Source organism: Lonchura striata, chromosome 4 (assembly GCF_050655825.1).
Source record: "Lonchura striata isolate lonStrDom1 chromosome 4, ASM5065582v1, whole genome shotgun sequence".
In the NCBI taxonomy this organism is placed as follows: Eukaryota; Metazoa; Chordata; class Aves; order Passeriformes; family Estrildidae; genus Lonchura; species Lonchura striata.
The window spans coordinates 10,609,424-10,633,666 of NC_140706.1; the positions used below are offsets into that span (position 1 = coordinate 10,609,424).

Below are 24,243 nucleotides of genomic sequence, written 5' to 3' on the forward strand. Positions count from 1 at the left end.
AAGAGACAAATAAGAAATCTAAGACCTAAAACATGTTTAAATATTTCCATGCATGCACACACACAAACCACACAAGCCCAATCTCCAGTTCTATGCCATGGACCAAGGGCCCTGAGCAATTAAATGGGTTTCAGAAAACATTGTGAAAATGTGCATCAGGGCTGACAGCTGCAAGCAAAGAGAACAGAGGGGTTGGATATGTAATGACAGGAATTATAAAAGTGAAAAGAAGGTGGTAATGAGTCTGCCACTTACGGTCAGGCTTCACTGAAGTACAATTTGAGTGCTACACCTTGCTTGGAAAAAAAATCAAATTGGGAAAGTGGGTTAAGTAAAACCACTCTAGTGTTAGGCACTCTAGTCTTTTTGGAAAGCATTTGAAGATTTTAATCCATTTGGTAAAGGAAAGGAAACTTGGAAACTTGAGGATAGGTTGCCTAGTCTGTTCCAAATTTGCTGGATACAAGCGTGTACATGACACAGCAGGATGCAGTGAGATGGATGAAATATGCACTACAAGACTTAGGTTCTGTCCCAGAGGAGATGTTTTTGGGTTGTTTTTTGCCATCTTTACTATCCACAGTGGAGTGCTCAACAATGTACACTCTTGTGATAATAGATTGGACACTGAAATTAAGGTGCTTCACTTATAGCTAAAGGCATCTAGTTAAAAAGTGATGTCAGTGGACTGGAATGATTTGTAGTTCTCAAGACTCAAAACTACCTTTAAAACCATATGGACCCTATGACATCTAACATACCTGCTTTGCAATATGCTTCATTTGCATAGAGAATGTATGAGAAGCCTGGCTGGGAGCAGCTCGTGGCTCATGCATTGCTCACTTACAGAAAAGAGCAGAAGCACCAAGTTTGCATCATGCACCCTCCTGTCCTGGCAAGGAAAATCTGACATTAAAGGGAAGAGAATCAGGAATATACAGAAATGGGACAAGTCATCTGGCCAGTTTCCCATTCATACGCCACAGGGAAAAGCAGCTCCAGCTCAGAGAAGGAGCTGGCTGCATATACTGTGCCAGGTGACATTTTGCTCCCCCAGGCTTCTGCTACTGAAAGATATTCATATATTTACAACCTTTCTTAAGGTCATCTCTGCTGTGTCTCCAGCTGAGCCATTAAATATTAATTGGACTACTTTCCAAAAATAAAAAGCAGAACCTCTGATTTACTTGTGTAATTAACACTTCCCACAAACCAGGTGTCCTCCTGAACCAGACTGAACCAGCCATTTGCTCTTCACAATACTGATATATGATATGTGCTTTTGAGACAGACACACAGTTGCTTGTTCATTCCATCTGCACAAATGCAGGTAATTATTCTGGGGGTAAAAGCACCTCAAATACAACAGAAAATATTCCCTCTGAGTGACATAATCAAACTTTCCCACTCACACTAGATAGTTCTCTTCAGTTTGTGTTTTGTGTTTGATTTTTTTAAGCATTTTACATAGAAGGGCTTGAATATCTTGTTATAAGGTTTTTGTTCTTTGTTTTTTGTTTTGTTTTTTTTTTTTTAAATAAGGCTCAATGCTGCTAAATTTATCAAAGAGCTCAGATTTTAACCTGCAGTTGTAAAGAGCATGATCAGTCTCTGGTCATATCCAAGCACATGCATTAAGAATATTGGATTGTCACTTAAAATCATAGAGCCATTTAAGTTGGTAATGACTTCTGAGCTCATGAACTCCAGCTGTAAACAGATTTAACCATGTAACAAGCCTAACATTGCAATTAGCTCTGAAATTTAAGTTCAATACCAGCATTACTCACATTAAGACAAGGTAAATATGTATTCAGTAGTCACTGAGCTGCACAGATTATTTGCAGAATTTTATTAGATGCTGATTTACCCAGATGAATAACATGTCTGCTATTCAGTGAAGCTAAAGAATTTGTGGAGAGAAAATTCACAGAATTCGAGGTCCTCAATGCACAGCTGCCATCTAAGCTCAGAAACACTAAAGTTCTCATCCAAGAAAACTAGTTTTGTAGTGAAGCACATTCATCCTGTCAGGATCTAGCAGGCTGGAAGCCAGCTCATACCTAAACCTTTTGGGAACCTGTAGTCTAAGCAATACTTCGACTTTATTGTCTCAGAAACTCAGAGTCTCCGAGTTTACGTGGAAAAAAAAAATAAAAGCTTTATTTTATTTTTGAAGAGGTGGAGCACTCACCTATGAAAGCACAGAGACTCCATTTCTCCCTCTGAAAAGGCAGATTCAAAATGCCATCCTGGATCTCGCCTGACCAAATCATCAGGCTTGGAAATATTTTGGTGAACAGGTGTTAAGAATTAAAGTTTAGTGTCTCCTCACTTGCATGGATTAATTAAAGGTTTGTTGTGCTGTAGAGTTTATACACTGCCTGCCATTAGGTGGAGGATGTCATTCAGGGGAGGTGCAGTTCTTAGCTCCAGTCTTTGCAGACAAAACACAAGTTTGGAGAAGAGGAGAGGACTTTGTGAATTTGAATTGCAACCAGGAGCTGAAAAACCACAGTCCAGGAAATTTTGGGGGCCTTACTGCTCTGAGACATTTTCTTGTGCGCACTCTTTAACAACTTGCCATCCTTTCCCCTCAGCCACAGGCAGATGAGGCAGCACCTCGTGCTGAGGAAATCACAGTTTCAGACAGCTCCTGCTCACCCCTGTGGCATTTCCACCTCCACAACACACCTGCTGAGTATTTGCCAGTCTCTTGTCTCTTAGCAAAGGCACGCCAGGCCCTTGGGTGGGAAACCCAGATGAAGTTTCCAAGAGCACTACCTTTGAGCTGGCAGTTTTTGATATCACACTTCAGCTTTGTTGGAAATCTTCTGATCCAAACTAAATCCTGTACCCAGGATTGTGTAGCCCCTGTTTTACCTAAAATGTCAGTATGTGAGGAAGGGGGAATCCACAACCTCTGCTGAATGTTCCCATCATGTAAGACATATGTAGCACTAAATTCTTGGGTACTTTTTGTGGCATTCCAGAGCAATGGGGGAAGAGTGTGGTTTCCCCCAGCTCCTCCCATTCCTGAATAACCCGCAGCATGGAGAATGGAGCACAAACCTCATGAGTTCTGCCTGTGTCAGGAAGCCAAAGGAATGAAAGCAAGACCTCTCACTGAATGTTTCCTGCTTCATTAGAAAAGTAGAGCAAGACCTGCTCTGGGTGGGGAGAATAGAGAAAGGACAAATTCACCTGCATACTGAGAAGGGGGAGATGCCTTTTGGTAATGCTAAACTAGGCTGTTAAACTTAATTGCAAATCAGGACTGAGCACTACAGATCTCCTTGCCCTTCCTTAGTTTCTGGTCTGCAGCATTGCAGATCTTGGTTTCCTAATTCCATATGGAAATTAAATCTAAGAGATGTTCTGCAACACCTAGTGCAGGCTCAAATATAATTTTTTTCCATCTAGACCTGAGCACCTCCAGAGATACTCAATGTTAGTGAGATTGAGAGTAAAGTGCACACTCTCAACTGGCATACATAAGCATCATTAATTAACCTAATAGCAGAGATAGCATTTTAACTAGGTCCTGTTTTGTACCTTTAAAATGTGCCTTATAGCTTATTAGCTTTAGAAGTTTATTACTTTAATGGGTTTAAAGTTTATTATTTTTTTCCTCCTCTATAATTTTCTCTAATAAAAATGCTTTATTTCATTTGTATGTCTTGAAGGTGACAATTTAATACACTTAACTGTATGTAACATATTCCTTTCCCAAAGTGAGGACCATTTTGTTTAAGAAACCTAACAAGTAAGGTTAAGTAAGCTAACAAGTGTAGGTATCATTAAGCTCATGTTTATTCATGGACAGCTACTGTAGCCTATTAAAACTTTTTGGCACAAAACTGACTAAAAAAATTACTGAAAATGTAGCATCCCTCCCACTCCCCACAGAGTTATCAGGTCCTTGTGTTGCAGCTGAAATAAGAGACTGAAACATCAGGTTTTTCTAGCAGCATGGAAGAGGGGGAGGCATGGGGAGACAGGAAGACATTTAAACTGAAAAAATTCTACAGACAGCATTTTTTTTTCTGAAATACTGTATTTACACAAAATTGAAGAGAGTACAAATACTTTACTAAGAAGACAAAACCATTATAGTACATTCAATTTAAACACAGGCAGAACGATAGATGCAAAGCACAGAGGCCTAAGGTACTTGCATGGGGGAAAGAAAAAAAAAGAGCATTGTAAAGGCCCCAGAGATTAAAAGCAAGAGGTAAGAGAACACTGTATTTGTTAGGCAGCATCATCTTTCCTTGACTTCAGTGGGATTGAACAAGACACCCTCCTTCCTCACTGTGGATGGTGGGAAAAACCCTCTCAGTGTGCTGACAGCTCAACACTGATTTTGCAAAACAGTTGAGTGAGTACTTAATTTTCAGCATAGAAATAGAACTGTTAGATTCAAAGAAAATTATATTTGTGCCTAATCACATGCTTATATGCTTAGTTTGATCAGAAATAGCCTTCTCAATGCTTTTTAGGGTCAAGTACATTGTTACATAAAAAATAAGAGTACTTTACTGTCATCTTTCTTTTTATTTTTCTTAAAATATACTTTAGAATTGCTTTACTTTTTCCTTTATGTACTCAATTAGAAAATAGTAGTTTACTGAATGCCATAGAATTTAAAATTTTAATATATGTCTTACATAATCAAAGGAATATTGTTAAAAAATAATTCCCACATTTTTCCAAAACCTGTTTAAATTTAAAAAGAAATAAAAGAGAAAAATGCATATGATAACAAAGCAGCTTTATATTTCTGGGAATTTGGCAGCAGGTCTGCTATAATATTTCTGACATCTTTTGTTTTCATTTAAAATCACCAGATTAATTGATCATAATTAAATAAAAATTGTACAGTATTATGACAATCCACCATATATAGCCAATGCATGAAATATTTTACACGTTATATATCCCTTAAAAAGATTTAATACATTTTAGCCTTTCCTTTGAAAACAGATAGCTTCTGAAGTAATATATCTTAAACACAATGGTATCTGTCACTTCTACTGATTTTTTTCTGAATAAAAAGCTTGCTTGAATAGAACTACTAGCTCAGTGGTGGAACTACAGTGCTATTTAACTAAATTCCATACATGTCTTCGTTACTGTTGCTGCAATTATTGTAATCATATACCACTGAAGTGATAAATATTAGTAACTCAGATATGTGGACTTTGGTTATGCTTGATAGAATACTGGCATATCAAATATATATATATATATATACCACTTCCTAAAGGCTATGTTACAATCATGATGCCTAGTAATAAATAATAATAATCATATCAATCTCAGATTCAAAGTGCTGACTCACTTGAGGCACCAATACAATAAATCAATCAATTAAAATATCTATTTTTAATGTTCAAAATCAACAGCAGAGCCTGGGCTGCCAAGTTACATGTGCAGCACGGAGGACTCTGAGCCTGTCCTTCCAGTGTGGGGATTCCTGTGCTCCCAGAAGACACTGGAATGTCATGTCTGATATGGAACGCTCCAAGACATACAAAGTCTTCACACATGGAGCATTGAGAGCTGTCTAAGCTCCTCTAAAGCCTCGAAAGGCTCTCTTGAAACCCCTCAAGCCAGCTCTGTTGGCTGGGGGCCAAGGCTTTGCCATGAATTGTGCTTGGCTACAGACCAGGGAAGAGCCTTTTGCTGAAAGTCCACGCTGCAATGTGTCGCAGTAGTGCAGCCTTCACACCCTGGAGACGCTGTCAGCACTGTCAGCAGGAGAGGAGAGAGGCAGTGTTCCAGCAGCAGCCAGCACCTGTCTCCCTGGAAGGGGGATGCTTTCCCATTGTCAGTTTGTCCTGTGCAAGCAGTAATCGTTTTCGGTGTCGAGAGAACTGTTGTACCCCGATGACGGATACAGGTCCCTCTTAAGTATCCTGTTGACGATGTTGATCAGAACTTTTTTGTACTGTTGACGTAAAAGTGAGTAAACAAACGGATCTGATGCAGCCTTACTGTAGGTGAGGCACTTGCTTATAATTCCCCAGTAGTAATTTATGGTAACAAAAGGAATGAGCTCTATCAACCTGTTAAACATTAAAGAGAAATGGAAACGCTTGAGTGTTATATTCACACTGAGCCCAGTGCTCAACTCATGCTTCATGAAACATTCAAGTACCATTTATTTTCTTTCAGTACACAGTCCCTGCAGGAGAAGGGCTGTGTACTTACTACTCACATTCAACAGGGGCAAAGACAACTTTCCTAACAAGGCCACTGGGAAATAAGATCAATTCCTACTATGGAAAGAGGGAAAAACTGTTTTCAGTGGTAATGTTTCTTTGCAGAGGAGATAAGGGAGTGCTGTAGTTTATTGTTCACTTTCTGAATTTACTGACCTGTGCTGGTAAGTGGTCAAAATTGGGGTGAGATAATTGACTACGTCTCTCCCACAGCAAGGTTGAGATAGACACATGTGACTCGGGGCACCCAGACTCACTGACCTCAGTTTCCTGAGCAGAGCTGTCTATTGACACTTGAGACATTTGGACATAACCCCATTGGCATCAGGCTGCTGCTTGTGGAAGGTCTTGTGGCATATCAGCCAGCCTAGGTAAAGGACTTGGATACCATGCAGCATTTCAAATGACACCAGAAATGTGGTCTAGGTCAGTGAATCCATCCCCTCAGACACAGACCAGTGCACCATCATTACCCCACTGTGGTGAATCAACACGGATGCAAAGCAGATTCATGTCAGACTATTGCAGAAATACAACCTGGCAGTATCTCAGAGAGGTCTGGTTGGCACCTGCAGTCCCACAGTATGCCTAGCAGCACACCTACAACTGCTCAGCCATGGAAGTTTTTGTGTGTATTTAGCTGACTTCTAGACTGGCCAAAGAAAAGAAGGAGACAACACTTTTATCATCATTATATGACCAGTTAGTTACATCCAGACCTGTGTCTCCTGGTCTGTGCTTCACAGATGATTAGTGGCCTCAGCACCTCAGCTGGGAGGGATGCATTAATCATGGGGGCAGAAACCACAACTAAGTTAAATATTTTTCCACAGAAGTGAGGGCAATCCTTCAGACTATTCCAGCAAATGTCTCACCCAACTCATCTGCAAATCCTTCAGGAAGGCAGAAAGAACAGGGTGAGGAACTTTTATTTTGTGTATGTCTTTTGTAAAACCTTTTGCAGGAGCAAGAGTATTCTACCTTGCTCTATTCATCTCAGAAGAAAAGAAAATGTTCTGGGAGATAAAATAGCCCTTTTCTGTACTCCAAGATATCACTGTTTGAAGATGTAAGATGAGAAGCTTTCTCGAGGCTTGAAGAACCTTCTGTCCTCTTTCCAAAATGCAGCACTCCTGACTTTCAGGGTGTTGCCTTTTGAAGCTGTTCCAGTCCCTCCTCATAGAAAAGCTGACTTATCATCATTTGGACTGCACATTGCTATGAGTGACAGGAAAATTTCTTATTTATATGGCTAAAAGTTAAATAATTCCTATGGCAAGTGAATTTAAAAAACCAGATGATTTCTGTTTGAAGCTGCCAAGAAAAAATTCCAGTGAATTCAAAATAAGTAGAATAGGAAGATACAAAATATGAGGAAAAAATATGCAATAAATGACACCTGCTACGGGGTTGCTTAGGTTTCTCTCATCTTGCATATCATCCTAATACAAGAAATATATAATTGATATTTACACAATTGATGTTTTTATAAAGACACTAAGAAGAGTAAGATATCTTTCAGTCTTGAAAATAGATGTATTACTATGTTCCCATTAATGCATTATGGATCCTAACTTAATTGCACTGAAGCCAACAGAAGAAAAATCACACAGATTTTAATAAGATAAAGGGTCTAGCCAAAACGAGTCAGACTTAGAAATACCCATCTGAATGTATCTTAGTATGATTTTCATGTTTTCAGTGCTGTTTCAAAAGAGCTTAAATTCATCTGTCGTCTCTTAGTGAACAGACGAATATATTGCTAATGAGCCTAATCTCGTTCAAATTAATGAAGTGAGGAGCAAATACTGAGCTCACAATGCAACCTGAGTCACCAAGCCAAGAGCAAGACAACAGGGAAGATGGCTTTTACTTTCCTTCCCCAGAGAATGCTTTTCTGTACCACCCCCCTAAAAACCAGAATGAGGGAAGAACAGAGAAACAGGCACAGCAGCAAGTCCTCCAATCTCACCTCCATCACCACCTTTCATGAAGTGCTGTCTTGGCACTCTCTTGTCTTTGAGAGAAGATGCCTTTTAGGATTTCCTCCCCAAAACTTCCCATTCTGCTGTCACTGAACCAGCTCAGTCCCTGTGACAGACAGAAGCTGTACCTTGACACACATTTCCATAAACCAGCCCTCAGCCTTCTCTGTAGTGATTCAGTAGGTACCAGTTTGTCACACATAGAAAATGCACCATCTCACATTTGCCAAGAAGGAAGTAACTTTTATTTTAGAAGTTTCTGAGAAATGCCTCCACCCTGAAAAATGTGACCATGTTTGGAATTTGCTGAGCTTGGTAATGTTCAGATGGAAAGAAGATGGCAAAATCCACTTTGCTCAACATAATTACATCCTGATTATGGCAAAAATGAATAGAACATGACTCAAAATGTACTGAACAATGATAAACTGACCTTTTAACTATGTGATGTAATGTTAATATTTGTAATAATCCTTTCAACTGCAGAAAAAAGATGTAGTTATCCAGAAAATCAGGAAGGAATCCCTTTCAGCTTGTAAATGGGAGCTGAAATAAATGTCACTTTAAAAAAATTAAAAATATTGTCTGTTTAGTGCACTGGCCTTAACCTGTCCCCTACTCCTCTCAGAAAAGAGCAGTGGCACTGACCATAAATGCCCTGTATGTGTGTCACTGTAAGATCAGAGCACTAAAGTTGGCCAGTTTCTGTGAGCTGCTGTGGCTGCAGACACTGGCAGCTTGATAACAGCCTTGAAGAAGACCTCACCTGGGGGTTTTGTACACTGGTGCACCTCCCTCAACACAAGTCAGCACTCTTCAAGTCCATCTTGAACACACCATGGAAGTGGGAAATATTTTTAAAAATCCCTTGTGAAAGATGTAGTCCATTTCAGTTTAGAGATGAAAGGCTAAATGCTGGGATGATTACCAGCTCACTGACTACACGGACTTCCAGCTCCCTGGTTTACACAGGATTTAAAAACAGTAATAATCATCTGTTGTATGGAGACTACACAAGCAGATAACAACAATGATGCATGAACACTTCGAAAGGTGCAAACCACCAGGATGCTTGCTTATAATTCTGCCCAGTTGAGGAATATGGTGTTTCCTATACATTTAAGGAGTCTAATTCTTGGGAGATAACTTTCACACCTCATCACAAATCTTTGCTGCACCATTAGCAAGCATTACTGTCTTCAGACTGAAATCTTATCTGACAAATTATCAGCCTGGACAAATTTAAATTATATCAACTCAACTTCCAACAGCAGCAAGCTTGGCCTTATGCCTAAAAAATGAAAAAAAAAAAAAAAACCCAAAACCAAAACCATAAAACCTAAGCTAATGAGGAAAATCTGTCTGCTTGCCTCTCTATTGTGAGGGTTTTGCTAATAATGAAGGGTGGCAAGACGTTCAAACTGCTTTTATCTCTCCCTGGCATGTAATTATTTCCTGGTACTTGTCCTAAAAGCCACTTGCTTTCGGCAGAGGCGCTCAGACCTGGCTGTGATGAGGGAAGGAGAGCCAGATCCTGCCGGGGCTGCCCCTAGGATGGGGTGTGTGGACAGGAGCGGAGTGTCAGGCCGCGTTTGTGTCTGTGTTTGTGTCCTCTGCCCCTCACGACCGGTCCCGGGGCTCTGTTTGTCTCTGCCCCCCCAAAATTAGCTGTAGGACCCCCGGGCACCTGGGCATCACAGGACATCCTGATCCCGCAAAGTCGCCCACCCCTACAGGGGATACTAACCTGGTGATAATGTAAGGACCAAAACAGATCACGAACGACCCTATAAAAATACTGATTTTCTTGGTAGCCCGCTGCCTCCTCCTTTTCTGCTCGTTCAGACAGCGCTGCTTCACGCTGCGGAGGGAAAAGAGCAGTAAGGGTGTTAAGGCAAGAAGGGAGGAGGTGAGACGCGAGCCCAAGGGAGAGGGGAAGAACCCTCTCCATGCCCGAAAGCCCCTGAGCCCGGGAAGGGAAGGGAAGGAAGGGCAGCCCGGTCCGGGGGAAGGGCAGCCCCGAGGGGAGGAGGGCAGCCTCCCGGAGGAGAGGAAGGCAAATCCCCTCGGGAAGAAGAGGGTAGCCCAGAGGGAAGAAGGATAGCCCCAGCCCCGCCGAGGCTCGGGACGATCGCACTCAAGGCAGTGCCTCCCGCTCGGAGGGAGCTCAGGCAAGTGGCATAACCCGGAGAGCCCGATTAGCGTTGAAACAGAGAAGGCTACAAATGCACAAGTCACTGCTCCTGGCACTGTAAGCAGCGTTTGAAACGAGAGGCAGGAGCGCTCTGCATGCGGCCGGGCAGGCAGGAAAGGGTGCTGGGGAGGCGGGATATCGCTCCCGCCCGGGATAGCTACCGCGAGTGACCGGGGGCTGCGAATCCGAACGCGCACGATTACCTGGGGTGGATATCCACCAGCAAAACCAGAGTCTGCATGGTAATAATGTCTATCCGCTTGCAGTGGAACCGAGCAACTTTCAACACCTTTAAATAGGTGAAACACAAAATCACCAGAGACAGCATGAAACTGGTGGAGTGAAAGACAATGGTGAACACTGTAAACCTTCTCCTCTCCGTCTCTTCCTTCAGGTGTAAGGTGCAAGAGGCGTAAACGCTGTTGTAATCTACCCACGAGTAAAACAAGGATACCAAGGGGAACGTGAGGGAGTGGAGCCACGAGTAGCCCATCAGTATCACAGCGTCCTTATACCGCATCTTGCTGGTGTAGCTTAGGGGGAACACCACGGCAATCCATTTGTCGATGCTGAGCGCTGCCATGCTCAGCATTGTGTTGGAAGTCAGGAAAGTTTCCAGGAAACCCACCGCCTTGCAGACGCAGCCCCCGAGGGGTTGCGGGTTCCTCAGGATGCCCAGCAGGGTAAAAGGCATGTTCAGAACGGTGAGAAGCAGGTTGCAGAAGGATAAGTTCACCAGGAAAACCCCGGCGACCTGCTTGCGGATCTCCGTACTGTAGACGAAGCATAGCAGCACCAGGAGGTTGGAGAGCAGAGAGACGACCAGCACCAGCACGAGGAGCAGCGCCAGCAGCACGCCTGCCAAGTCCATCTCTCAGCGGGTCGCCTGGAGCGGGCGAGGGCAGGAGGAAGGGGGCACCCGCGCCGGCACCGCAGCCTCGCCTGCCGCCCAACGCGGCCGCCCGCGCATGGTGCCGGCGGCGGGGCAGGGGCCGGGGGCAGCGAGCAGGGCAGGGCGGGCAGCGGAGTCGAAGGTGCGGAGAGAGCGGCGAGGGGAGCGCGGCTGGGGGGCTGGACGGGGCAGGGACAGCGGGGCCGGGGCTCTCTGACAGCAGTCAGGCAGCGGAGGAGCGGGGCCCGGGGGAAGCGTGGCCGGAACCGAGGGTAGGGGCTCCGGGGCACGCAGCGAGCGGTGGGGAGATAAGGGGAGATGGGGGTACCCGGGATTCGGAGCGGGAGATGGGGGAGCGGGGCGGGAGGCGCGGCGCCGGCCGAGCGCTGTCCGCGGTGCTGAGCGGCGCTCCCCGACGGCCGCCCCGCTCCGCGCCCCGCCGCGGCTCCGCTGCGCCGGGCGCACGGCCTCCGCAGGCTCTGAGCATCTTCCCCCGCTGCCCAGCCCCTCAAATACTCCAGCCGCGGAGCCTCCCGCAGCGACTCATGCGCAGACGAGCGGCTGCGAGGCAGGCTCAGCCAGGGATCGAGGCGTCGGGCTGATGCGCTCCCGGATCGCAGGCGAGAGCAGCAGGAAGCCCAACTTTCCGCTAGTGTGCAGCTCAGGAAGAATCAGACCTGGAGATGAGTTACTGGGATGAGTTTGATCCCTGCGCTGTGCTCAGACACACCCTGAGTGCTCCAGCAGCATCTGGCACTCCTGAAACCTGTTCAAAATCTCCTGTCTGTGCCCCTTGGCAGGCTTTCCCCGCTTCCATCTGGGGGATTGCTTGCCCTTTTCCCCTACAAAGCTTGCTGCGGTTGCCCTCCGGGTATTTACACCAGCACGCCGTGAGGGATATTTCCCGGTTAGAGACTCCACTTTGAGTGCTTGGACTCACCACCTGGTTGAACAAGTGCCCACATTAGGATGATGCTGGCACACTCTGTGGCAAACTAAAGTCTCTCTCTTTACCATTTTCCAGTCACACTGATATCATGCTAGTGTAGTGGTCAGAAGGGTTTTCTCTGTTTCACATTCTGGTAAAGACAGACAAGAAAGAGAATAGAAATTCCCCTGTGCAGCTGTCAGAAATGTGGATCACGTGGCTAATTCCCAAAAATGTAGTGAATCTTTGTCTTAGCTTAAAAAAAACCAACCAAACAAACAAAAAAAACCACCAAAACGAAACAAAAAAACAACAAAAGAGAGAGAGAAAAGAGACTAAGTTTTGGTGCATCAAAATAATGGTACAGGAAAAAGCTGCCACATCTAATCACTGTCACATTTTACAGATGATCGCCAGAACTGACATGAAGAAAAAGGAGAAGAAAAGGTGGTGTTCCTACTATCCAAAATTACTGTTAATATCCTAAGGAAATGCTGTATTGTATATATTGTCCCTTTAGTGTAGCCTTGTCACGCGAGTGTGACCACTGTGTGAATAACTGTACATAAAACTGCTTGAAAGAGCCTGAAGGCAGCGTAGGTTTTGTTGGGCTTTTTTCCCCCCTCACAAGAGTAGTTAAAGTTTTGGATCAGGCCCTAATTGAAAAGCTTGCTATGGTAAATTATATGTCTTAAAGAAAAAGCAAAGCAACAAGACATGAGATGTGTTATTTGGAAGTGAACCAGTACAGTACTGTTCCTCAGGATGGAAAGGAAATGAATGTTTCCTTTGATCAGAAAGCTGTCATTTCCAAAGTTTAAAAAGTGCAGATACCTTTGACAGGACTTATGTTCAATGAACAAAAATCCAATATATATCTGTGCAAGCATTTGAGGGAAAAGAAATCTATAAAAGCATGACAATACCAGTTTTCTTAGCATTTAATTGTTGCAGTTTTATCATCAGAGAGCCAACACTCTCTGGGAAGGGTTGGGAATAAATGAACTACCATGGGAGAATCTGGCTGTATCCTTACAGATCAAAGGTTCTGTAATTACTATCTCTCCCACAGCAGCAATTCTTACAGTTTATACTGGTTAGAACCCATATATGACCTATCTTTCATTGAACACTATCACAAGGTTATGGGGTTCTTATGTTAGCCATCTGGGAATAGAGGCTGTCTGAGTAGTGATGTGAGGTGGGGGAGATGCTATTTTATATCATCACAGAGACAAAATAATGTGCTGTTCCCTTACTGGGATAGCTACCTGAGAAGCTGTTTTTCCTCTTGGATGCAGACAGAAGACAACTTCTGTCTCTTTCTGTCTCTCTTCTACACATACATATATAATTTCTCATATATGGCCTTTTCACATTAAGAATGAATTGTTTCTCAAAACTGATGCAGAAAGAATACATTGAAATAGGACAAGAAAATAAAAAGGTGGCAAAAAAAGATGGGAGAAAAATTGTTCTGATATTCTCAAATGTACAGTGAGTTGTATATTAACCTGCAACAATATTCTGGGCTCAAAGAACTCAGTAGAGATGGCTTTGTTGGATTTCTACTTTTGCTCTCAGTGGATCTTTGTTAATGTGACAAGTTAAACATGCACATAACTTCCTGTGGGATGTGAGTCCTCTGTTGACCCTTTCCCATTTACAGGCAGCAGCCCCATAATACCTCATATCACACACCTTTTAGTCTTACTTGCAGCTTATGAGGCTGGAAATTGTCACTTACTTGAGACCAGAAGGCTCAGATTTGCTGTGATGGGTTTGCAAATGTGGGCCAGGCCTCCTTAGCCCCTGGAAATATATATGCTACTGCTACCTTTTCACATATTAGCAGACATATTCTTATATAATTTCAAATGCTCACAGCAGTCATACTAAACACATGTATTTTCCCAATCAAGATCTTACAGTATTTATCAAGGATGCTGTTTTGATGGAAACTGGGGACTGTAGAGACTGCTGCAGTATGATTAAGAAAAGGATAAATAAAGATGTTCTTCTCAATAATTATCCCTTAATAAACATAGTCTATTTAGTTAACACAGATTAGGTAACTACTTGAGACTTTTATTCTAACAGCTGCATCATTCATTAAATGTACACATTCATCTTTTCTAAATGTTGACCACAGCTTATTTGCTTTAATGGTGAATGGAGTGTATCTGTTGGAAAATCGGATAAGAATCAAATTCCTTTTTTAGTTTCACTCCAGGAGAGATGTGTCATGCAAATTTCAGTGTACATCAGAACTGCACATAATTCAGCTCTAATCAATGTATTTTGCAAAGGCTAGGAACACATTTAATTTTGTTCTAATTTTAAGAAAGCACTATGAAAGAAGGAAACCTCAAACAAATTATATAAATTAATTTGCAAGTACAGAGTAAAGCAACCCTTTTCCCCTGATTCTCTTATGACAGGTGAAGAGAGGGAAATTAAATTATATTAGCCAATATGGGGGGGAAATGGAATGACTCATGGAACTGATGTTACAAAAAAAAGCTTTTCACTTCTAGGTCACTTACTAAAAAGTGATCCCTGTCAAAAGTGAGTAAGACTGGTTAATACCCATGAGATTTTTCAATCTGTCATGTAAATAGATCTGCTACTGATAGATCTTGACAAGCACAGAGAAATATCTCCTCACTTCCACAATGACTGCAGGTGTTATTGTTTTCACATCACATTTAGCTAATGAAGCTTTAGTGAAGCCAGAGTCCTTCAAGTCTCAGCAACAACTTTTCTTCTTATTACTCTTTTGTTCTTTTTTTCTCCTCTTTATTTTCAGAGGCCTATTTTTATTAGGATTTGAACTATAGAGTCTTTGGGCAAGCAGGTCTACTACACAAATACCGATTTTGTTCTTTCTGGAACAGTGAGACAAATAAGAAAGCAGATAGTAGTATTGTGACAAGTGACATCCTGTTAGTCTCTAAAGAAAAGATGTGAAGCCTGACTCATCAGTCTAATACAATTCTGAAAGACTGTTCCTGTGGCAGAATTCCAGTAGGCACATTTACCTCCTGTGGAATAACTTTGTCCTAAAGATCTTCCCAAAATGGAACAAACTCCACATGTGTAAAACCCACACATTCCTTCACTAAGCCTCTACTTTTCAGAAGAAAAAGTTGGAGCAGAAATATGAAGCTCAGCCATGCCACAGTTCTGCAGACTGAAATTGCTTCAAAATTGCCTAAGTACTATAACGAGGAATCTCAAAATTCAACAGATAATCTTGTAGTTGTATCAAAAGTCTACACTTGCAAAAAACTTTTGAGTAATATTTCTGTTTATGCAAACTAGATATTCCTAGGGTCTGCAAAAATTGATCTCAAATTTATTCCAGAAGGCAATATTTTATTTTGAAAGATGGAGGGCAACACAGCTGGTAAAGGATCTAGAGCACAAATCTTATGAGTGGCTGAGGGAGCTGGGATTGTTTAGCCTGGGAAAATGAGACTCATGGAGAACCTTATCACTCTCTGCAACTACCTGGAAAGAAGTTGTAGGCAGGTGGGGGTCAATCATTTCCCCCAGGTAACAAGTGACAGGATGAGAGGAAATGGCTTCAAGTTGAACCAGGTGAGGTTGAGATTGGACAGTAGGAATAATTTCTTCACCAAAAGGGTTGTCAAGCATGGAAATGGGCTTCCCAGGGAAAAGTTGACACATTATTCCTGGAGGTATTTCAAAGACCTCTGAATATCTTTTAAATGTAGGTTTGACACTGAGGAACATGATTCAATTGGGTTAGCAGCTGTACTTGATGATCTTTAGAGTAGTTTCCAACCTAAGTGATTCTGTGATTTGTTCTTGATATTCTTAATGAAAATGGAAGTGCATAAATACTGGAAGATGACAGGAAAATGAAAACATTCACAGAACTCAGCCAGTTTCAGTTGACATACAATTCTAAAAATAGTTATGTATGGATATGTGTCAATGCTTCCTCTTTCTCCCGCCAATTCATTTTGCCTTTTTCCTCTTCCACAATGTGAGGCAGCAGGTAGAACCAGAATGTTGGATTGTAAATGTGGCTTTGGAATCAATTTGGTTTTTTTCCTAGAGTGCAATGCAAAAGTGTGAAGGCAAAAATATGCTATTCTACTGAGCAGCAAAATATATTGATTTCAGTGAAGTTTGTGTCAGGAGGTAAACAAACAGTAAGTAGCTTTTACACCCAGAAGCTTTACAACTATAATGCAAGTCTGAAATATTGATGGAGGAATATTCTTGCCTCAAGCAAGTGGCACAGGTACTCGAATCTCTGTCGTTCATAACTCAGGGACAAGTTCTTCAAAATATCCAAAATATGTCTGTTCTTTCCCCAGACTGGTTCTACAATACAGTTACTCCTGATTTAATTAAATATTCAGGACTTGGGCTACAACCAGAAGTTTATATTTTGTGAAGGTACAATTCTTCTGCAGTCTCCGGAAAAAATAAAATGGTGAGTGGAATCTTATTGAATATAAGAGCACATACCATTTTCATCTGTTTTGTCTCTTTTTAGGGATTTGGTTTATTGATATATTTTTAACCTGACAGGAATAAAGTGCAATTTTTTTTTGTATTTTTCTGTGCCACACAAACACAGTACTTCTTACTAGAAATGCTGTACTACACCAGATTGTTATAAAAGTTATCAAAGCTGCAAGGCATGGGGATGAAATTCCCAGGAGATTTTTATGGGCATTTTCAACAAATGTGACAATGTTTAGTACTTCCAGGGGCCAGCAAACATTAAATGGCATTTTTTCGAAACTGCTGAAGCAATTTATTTAATATTGTGGTGAAGTTCCAGGAGCCAACACATGAAGAAAACGGCATGTGTTCTTTTGTTGTACTTTTGAAATTCTACTTTTCCTGCCTTACTTATTCAAAATCTCCCCCACATCTTACAAAGATGGTTTGATTCTGTTTTCCCTGAGCCAGTGCAAATCCAAGATCAGTCTCTTAAAGTTACTGGGAAACTAATGCAGTGGAAATGAAAGCAATCAAACACAAGACTGTAAAACAGTATGAAGCTTCTAGGATGAGGTCATTTTGATTATGGTTATTTATTATAGAGAGCACTCTAAGCAAGCACATTAAGCAAAAATTATCCCCACCTTGTGGTGTGGAAGGGTTGATCTGCCAGGGATGTGTGCTGAGCTGCTCAGGGACAGATGCACAAAGCCCTTTGGATGGTTGCAGAGGAAGGAGCACAAGCACACAGATGAGAGCTCTGTCCTAAGCTGTTTGCTCAGGAGCAGTTTACGAAGATGCTGGACCAAAAGAGCAGAAAAAGCTGGGCTGGACAAGTCACCTTGGTGTGAGCTCACACAGGACCAGAGTGGCTGCAGCAGGACAGTATTTTCTGGCAGGATGTCACTATTCCTCTGGGCTCTGAAAATCCCCTCCTGCAGGATGGACATAACTTATTTTCTCATGGGCAAGAAGCAGACCAGTGCCCATAATTCAGGGTAATAGCTCTGTGTTGTTCCCCCTGCCCAGACCTTTAACCTTCACACATTAATCTTTCTGCATCAGGATCTTGCTCGAATCCCTTAGTTTGCCTTTCCTCAGCCCCTCACTGCAGAGACATTTCTTCACACCCTCACTAACAGGTACAGCTCCTTTTGGTGAAGGTAACCAATAAGCACCATCTGCCTTGAGCAATAAATAGCCAAGATATATTCTACAGCAATATCTAGGCACTGTCCTCCCATCATACCCATCTTTTTCCTCTGCCTACCCACCCATGCACCCACCCCCACATCCATCCGCAGGAACATGTTTTTGCAAAAAATACTCTGGCTCAGAGGCAACTCCACTCTAAGAAATGGAATTGGCAGGTAATAAATAGGCCTGCACTATGTTGCTTTCATAGAAACACTCAGGGGCTAAGGCTTTTAAATGTGAACACAGGTTATTATGAGTGCACAGCTATCTTGGAGCCTCTATTATCATGCACCTTTCATTGTGTGTTTCACTGAGTGTATTAAAAAAAACCCAACACCAAAAAGCCCCTCTTTCAGTAGGGTAAAGAAAGAAAATCAAGAAACTGCCAGGACAAAATTGACACTGTATAATGCAAACTCTGTGGCACTGGCACATAGCAGGGGTTCCCACAGCAAGTGAGTTGCTTAGGAACAATAATAACATGTAGCCCCCAGTCATCCCCTGCAAATATGCAAGAGAGGCCTAGTCCCCCTCCAGAAACATAGGAGAGAAATCTTTATACCCTCCCTTAAGTCTCACTCTCATCCTTACCTGGGATGAGCTTTCATCTGGTGAACACAGGACAAGTTATTCCCCAGTCCTGCCCTGTTGTGGAACAGTCCTTCCTGTTGTGGAACCCCTCCACAAACAAATGCTCCCAAAGTCCGTAAGATCTTCAGAAATCCACAGCAATGGGAAACAAAGCACAAGTGCAAAGAATGGCTCTCCAAATCCACTGCTCCTACACCTCCTACAAGCACCTTTGCCCCGTGTGGGGCAGGCTGCAGGAAGGGTTCTCTCACCCCAAAAAGTGATGGAGAGACCTTGCCCTGACCTGTGTCTGTGGTGCACGGGCTGAGTGACCCTTCTGCCACACAGGGGGGTTTTCTGTTTGCCACAGAGGGGGTTTTGCACGCTGCTTCCTCAAACCTTGGTCTCACAGAGGAAGATGGGAATGAAGGTTTTTCACAGAAAAGGGGGAGAAGAAATGCCACGAGCTCCTTCTCACACAAGGGCTCTGGGAGATTACCTACAGCTGGAACTCTCTGCTGTACCCCACTGCTCACAGCTCATCAGAAGTGCCCCAACTCTTACCCTGTGAGCAAATCAGTTACTCTCAAAACAACATTTTTTCCTCCTTCTGCTCATGAGGTCCCTCGAGTATTGTAACCTCTGCAAAGAAATTGCAGAGGTTATTAACAAATTAATAATTTATTCTGAATTCAGATTTTTTGGTAATCAGTACCTTTTTGCGCCTCTTAAGGTCATTTAGAATTTTTTCTCTTTCACAGATAATTGTTTTTATTAACACAGCAGTAGTCTTGGAAACAGCGAAGCAGAGTACCCATCATCCAGCTTTATGCAATGAGTTAAGCAAGTAAAAATATGCTGTTCTCATATGTGTTGTCATACACAGAGCTGTTCTGGGAAACTGGTGTGTAGAACTGCAGTGAACTCTCTCTGCCACTCCAATACACACTCAGCTTCTGGTATTCTTGACACAGCAGTTTCAGAAAAAGGTAAAATGTAATCTGAAAAATGCCTTTAATTCCCACAAAAATGTTTCAGGATTTGGAGAAGCTCCCTTACTAGCTGAGCCAACTGAGTTGTAAGTCTAAGATATGAAATTTTTAGGTTTAATTCCTAAATCTGCCCAAGTAATCCAGGGTAAAAACTCAGCCTGGTTTTAATATATCTGATCCTTGTGTGTTTGATATGCTAATTGCTCCTAGATTTTATATTTGTCTAGTAGAGCAATCTTTCACTGCATATTTCCATGGATTTTTTTCTCAATGCTATTTAATAAGCCTTGTATTTCAGCATTTTATGTTTTCTCTGAAACTATATAATCTTTTTTATCACATTCCTTACTGTATTCCTCAAGCTAAAAAGAACTCCACCAAATTTTTCTGAGAAACCTTTAGGTGCTGGGCTGTAGCTTCTCACAGGAATAGACAAGGTTGGGATTAAAACCAACAGAACCTCCAAAGTCATTGACAGAGCTGTTATATATGAAACTGAATTTCATGAGGAATCAGTGGACTTGAGATATCTCAGTAAAGTGCATCATTCTGATATCTTTTTAAGGTAGAATTTCTCAAATATGCTCATTCAAGCCAGCATTTTACAATGTTCATGAAGGGATGTATCTAGTAAAAAGGTCCCAAGAACAGCCATTATGTTCATTTTGTTGAATTATTTCTGTCATTTGTGATTATGTATGTGCTGTTCCTTTCCAATTATATTGTATAATTGTATTCGAAAGCAAGGTGTCTGCTAACTTTAAATGGGTTTATCCATAGCCTTGAAAGTTGTGTTTTTTGGTTTTAATTAGATAATGTTAAAAATCAATAATCAAGGTACATTAAGAGGATTTACAGATCATCAAACCAAATAAAGAGAACAGCTGTGATTATTTCTTTTGACATTCTTTAACAAACAGGTATGCAATTATCTGTTTATACTACAGCACGAGTGAAAATTCAAACTTGATGACAAAAAAAGGGAATTATGCAGGGAATCTGTTGCAGGGAACCTACCACATTTGTCCTGGATAATTTCTCTTACTGCTAACAAAGATATGGCCCATATTTGAGCTGCATGTGTTCAGAATTAATTTCAGCTAGGGGATGTTTTATACATTTCTCCACCAGATTAAAGAGCCAGTAATCTAAATTCTTTTACTCTAAGCAGAGAGATTAAGTCCACCAATTTCCAGTTCTTAATTTGAGCCCTCTCTAGTTCTGCATGTCTTTAACAGGGGAAATCCCAATCAAACACAGCCTTCCAGATGCCCTCATAGGTAATTCCCACCACACTGATTATGGAGCAAAATAAACTGAAGGTTTATGTTAAACAATTGTTTGTATCTCTGGCTGGTTTCAAAGTTACCTGGAAATTCATGCTGCAGCAGTTAGTTCCTGAGTTCAGGGGGGGTTCTTCTTTACAACATAAGATAAATTAAATAGTTCTACAAGTATGATTTTACACTGGCTGTTTGAAAGCATTCACTGCACAGTTTGTTTTATTTAGCTGACTGATCTGGATAACTGTAGGCCATAGACTGCTCCACTTCATTGTTACTTCTCTCCATTTTCTTTTTGAGATTAAGATTTTGTCAGTGATGTTATCTCCCAAGTCTCTGATCAATGTATTAAATATTACAGACCATACCAATTTTTCCATGGTATTCTCTAAGAAACCTAGTAGTTTGATGGGATTTCTCAACTGAAAATTGTCTTTTGTGTAAATTGACCACTACAATGACTAGCTCACAAATAAAAACTGACAACCTTATTATGTTGTTGGAAAAAAAGCCCAAACAACCAAAACTTTTATTAAAGTAATGATTGAAATCTGGCCATGCCTACATTCAGATTACATAAATTATATTTTTGAATATAAGGGACAAGCAGAATATTTCTGCAGGGTATGAGGAGCAATCCTGTAACACAAACAACAGCTGGAGCTCAAAAAACTACAAATAAGACCAGCATTTTTTAGATACTCTTAGGGGAGGATGAAGGCATCAGGAATCTGAGAGTTTATTCCCATCTCTTCTTGAATCTGGGGTATGCCCAGCTGTGTTTGTTTGGATCTGACTGAACTCCTGATGGTTCCAGGTGAGAGCAGAAAGCAGAACAAGGTGCAGACCCAGGGGTTTTCCCCTCTCCCCCAGCAATTCCCTTTTCTCCCTCCTGACTCCTCCTCCCTGCAGCCTCCTGGCAGAGCTCAGCCCAGCAGCTCTGCTGAAGCCTCAGTTTCCTGCTTCCCAAAGGCACTCAGGGAGATTAAACTGGAGTGACTAAGCATGCACCTTACTTTTCCAAGCATTTAGCAGGAAAAAACTAACCCAAGCATAATTTCTGGTTAAACAGATAGTAGTGCCTTGGTTATAAGTAGCAAAAACAAAAATAACTCAGTGAAAATAAAATGATGAAGAAAATGTTTAGATGTTAAATGTGAAAGAAGATTCTATGTTAAGTGGGAAAATTAATGTCTAAGTGGTCCAGTTTGAGAGTTTTGCTGGTTTGGTTTATTTGGTTATTTACATTCTTTAAAAAAATCTTTTTGCAGTTTGATCTATCTTTTTTCTTCTTCTTCTTCTTTTTTTTTTTTTTTTTTTAATAGCATTTTCCTATGTCTTTGGATGGTATGACTACAGAAAAGAAATAAAAAAAAAATCAGGATTTTAAATAGTTTTTTCCTCTGAGAATGTCCCAACATACTGGGGCATACTATGAATAAACTGCAGCATCCCAGTTCTTTCATCATTGATTGCCTTTAATTACACTCAATTTATAGCATTAGTGCTGCAAAGCAAGGGGTGTCTTGTTCAGAGTTCTTTTCAGCTGGCTAAGCATTAATGGATGATGATTAACAAAAAACCCTCTATGCCTTGCCAGTCCGAGCTAAAAGCAAATTGGTAATTTGGCCAATGTGTGTATTTGTTGTCCACATATCTGAAAAAACAAGTAGCATTAGTGGTATTGCTATATAAATGTATGTTGCATTAATTAGTAGACCAACCTAGGCACTCTTTCTTGCTTTTTTTTTCAGATTAAATTTTAGTTCCAAAACTGCTTCATAACCATTTGGTCAAACTGAATAAATTGGAGGTTCATTTTTTATAAAACTGTGTGTGAATATCCACATACCAAATGCTTTAGTCTGTCACCACATGGGTGAGATTTGGGTGGAGGATGGGACAACAAACAGCCAGAAGTTAACAAGTAAGGCCATAATAGATCAAGACACCTTATCTGCTGTAGCATTTCTCACTAACTTAGTTTTGAACCCACTTGGTCCATTCCTTTCAGAATGAAACAGAAACAGAGCAGTTGCAGCTGTCTACCAGAAAGGTCTCCCATCAGATTGCACCTTCATTTCTCCTCTCTTTTAACTGGGAAGCTGAAGTATCCCCAACACTTATCAGTGAGAGTTTGCATTGCAACATCTGCCAGCTTTAGCACAATTTTTTGATGGTAAAAGGCTGCAACCTTTGTAGTTGCTATAGAACACCCATGATGCAGATGTAACAAGTTTTTCTACGTGGTGAAATAAGATTAATAAGAGTGAAAATACATAGAATGTCTTTTCTTATGTCATGCTACACAGTTGCCAGTTATCACCAGTAGAACCCATCTATTTATGCAATATTTCGTAAGTAACTCCCCTTTCATTGAGGAAATTAGATTTACCACAAGGTGAAGATTTTACATTTGGGAGTGACAGATGAAAAATTAACATATCATAAAGGCTGTGTCAGAATAAATCTACAGTGAAATGATGGTAGAATGACTCTTAATTAACATACTCCTTAGTCCAGGGATTGTGGGTTTTTTTGCAAAGTACATATTTTGAATTCTAAGGAAGCTCTCAAATTTATTTCTTTTTAAAGTATAAAGGTTATAAATAAAAAAAAAAGATTTTTATTCTTACATTTTTCAATGTATTTCAGTGAGCCTGTAGTGGAATAAAATGACTTTAAATATTTTCAAGGAGGAAAATATCTAGCACTTCTTATTTTTAGAAAATTCTACGGGTTTGGCTATTTCATCAGTCAAGCATAGTTCAGTTTGTTTGTTTTACTTCTCTGAATTTCCTTGGATGTGTTTGGGGTAATATGAGCACTGCAGTCCTTAGGAAGGACACAGTGACTAGGAGCTACAGGGACAAGGCATTTCTGTTGCTTTCTGTATCTCTGCAATGGCAAGAGCTGCCTCAGAGCTTCACAGTCCAAACTGCTTTCCACCACCTCACAACAGAAAAGACATTTGATTTTTCATGTTCCATAGGAGAAAGAAGATTATTTCAAGCAGTAGTAGTGAATTAATTCTGATCAGCACAGTTAGTAACTAATATCAGAAAAAAGTCCATTACATCATGACTTTGTATGCACATTCTGAAGTCACTGGTTTCTTTTCTTGTATCATATAGCAAGGTTTTGTATAATGCAATTCTTGATTATTGTCAATAAATCTTTACACCTTTCTTCTTCTTCACTGCTTTTTTAAAATTATTTCTAGGTTCCTTGGGTTGGTTTTTATTATTTTGTTTTGCTTTGTTTTTTTTTTTTCCTGTCCAAATTAATCTCATTTGTGATCTCTTAGCCCTGTATTTGTAATCTTTCTTTGACTTCTAATTTTAGAATTCAAAAAGAGTAATCAACTTCTGAAGAGCTATATATATACACTTCAGTTTTTCAGATTTGGGTCTCTCTTTTCAGTAAATATTTAGAAGATGTTTATACTCATAATATAATGAGATGTGGATAGTTGGAGTCCCTACAG

At 41.1% G+C, this 24,243-nt stretch overlaps 1 protein-coding gene across 1 annotated transcript; it reads right to left on the reverse strand.

The window, feature by feature from the left end:
• Positions 1-4,070: 4,070 nt before the first annotated feature.
• On the reverse strand, positions 4,071-11,955 carry GPR78 (G protein-coupled receptor 78). Its single transcript, XM_021550667.4, has 3 exons — positions 10,610-11,955; positions 9,960-10,073; positions 4,071-6,071 (listed from the first exon to the last, which is right to left on the reverse strand). Exons 1-3 carry the CDS (start codon positions 11,275-11,277, stop codon positions 5,834-5,836), a joined length of 1,020 nt encoding a protein of 339 aa, XP_021406342.1. The 5' UTR covers positions 11,278-11,955; the 3' UTR covers positions 4,071-5,833.
• Positions 11,956-24,243: the final 12,288 nt, after the last annotated feature.

Excerpts from the sequence above, each read along its gene's own strand:
- GPR78 (XM_021550667.4), bottom strand. The coding sequence starts at position 11,277 with ATGGACTTGGCAGGCGTGCTGCTGGCGCTGCTCCTCGTGCTGGTGCTG. Across the intron at positions 10,074-10,609 it reads CTGGTGGATATCCACCCCAG|CGTGAAGCAGCGCTGTCTGA; the intron begins GTAATCGTGCGC and ends TTCCCTCCGCAG. Across the intron at positions 6,072-9,959 it reads GGTCCTTACATTATCACCAG|GTTGATAGAGCTCATTCCTT; the intron begins GTTAGTATCCCC and ends AATGTTTAACAG.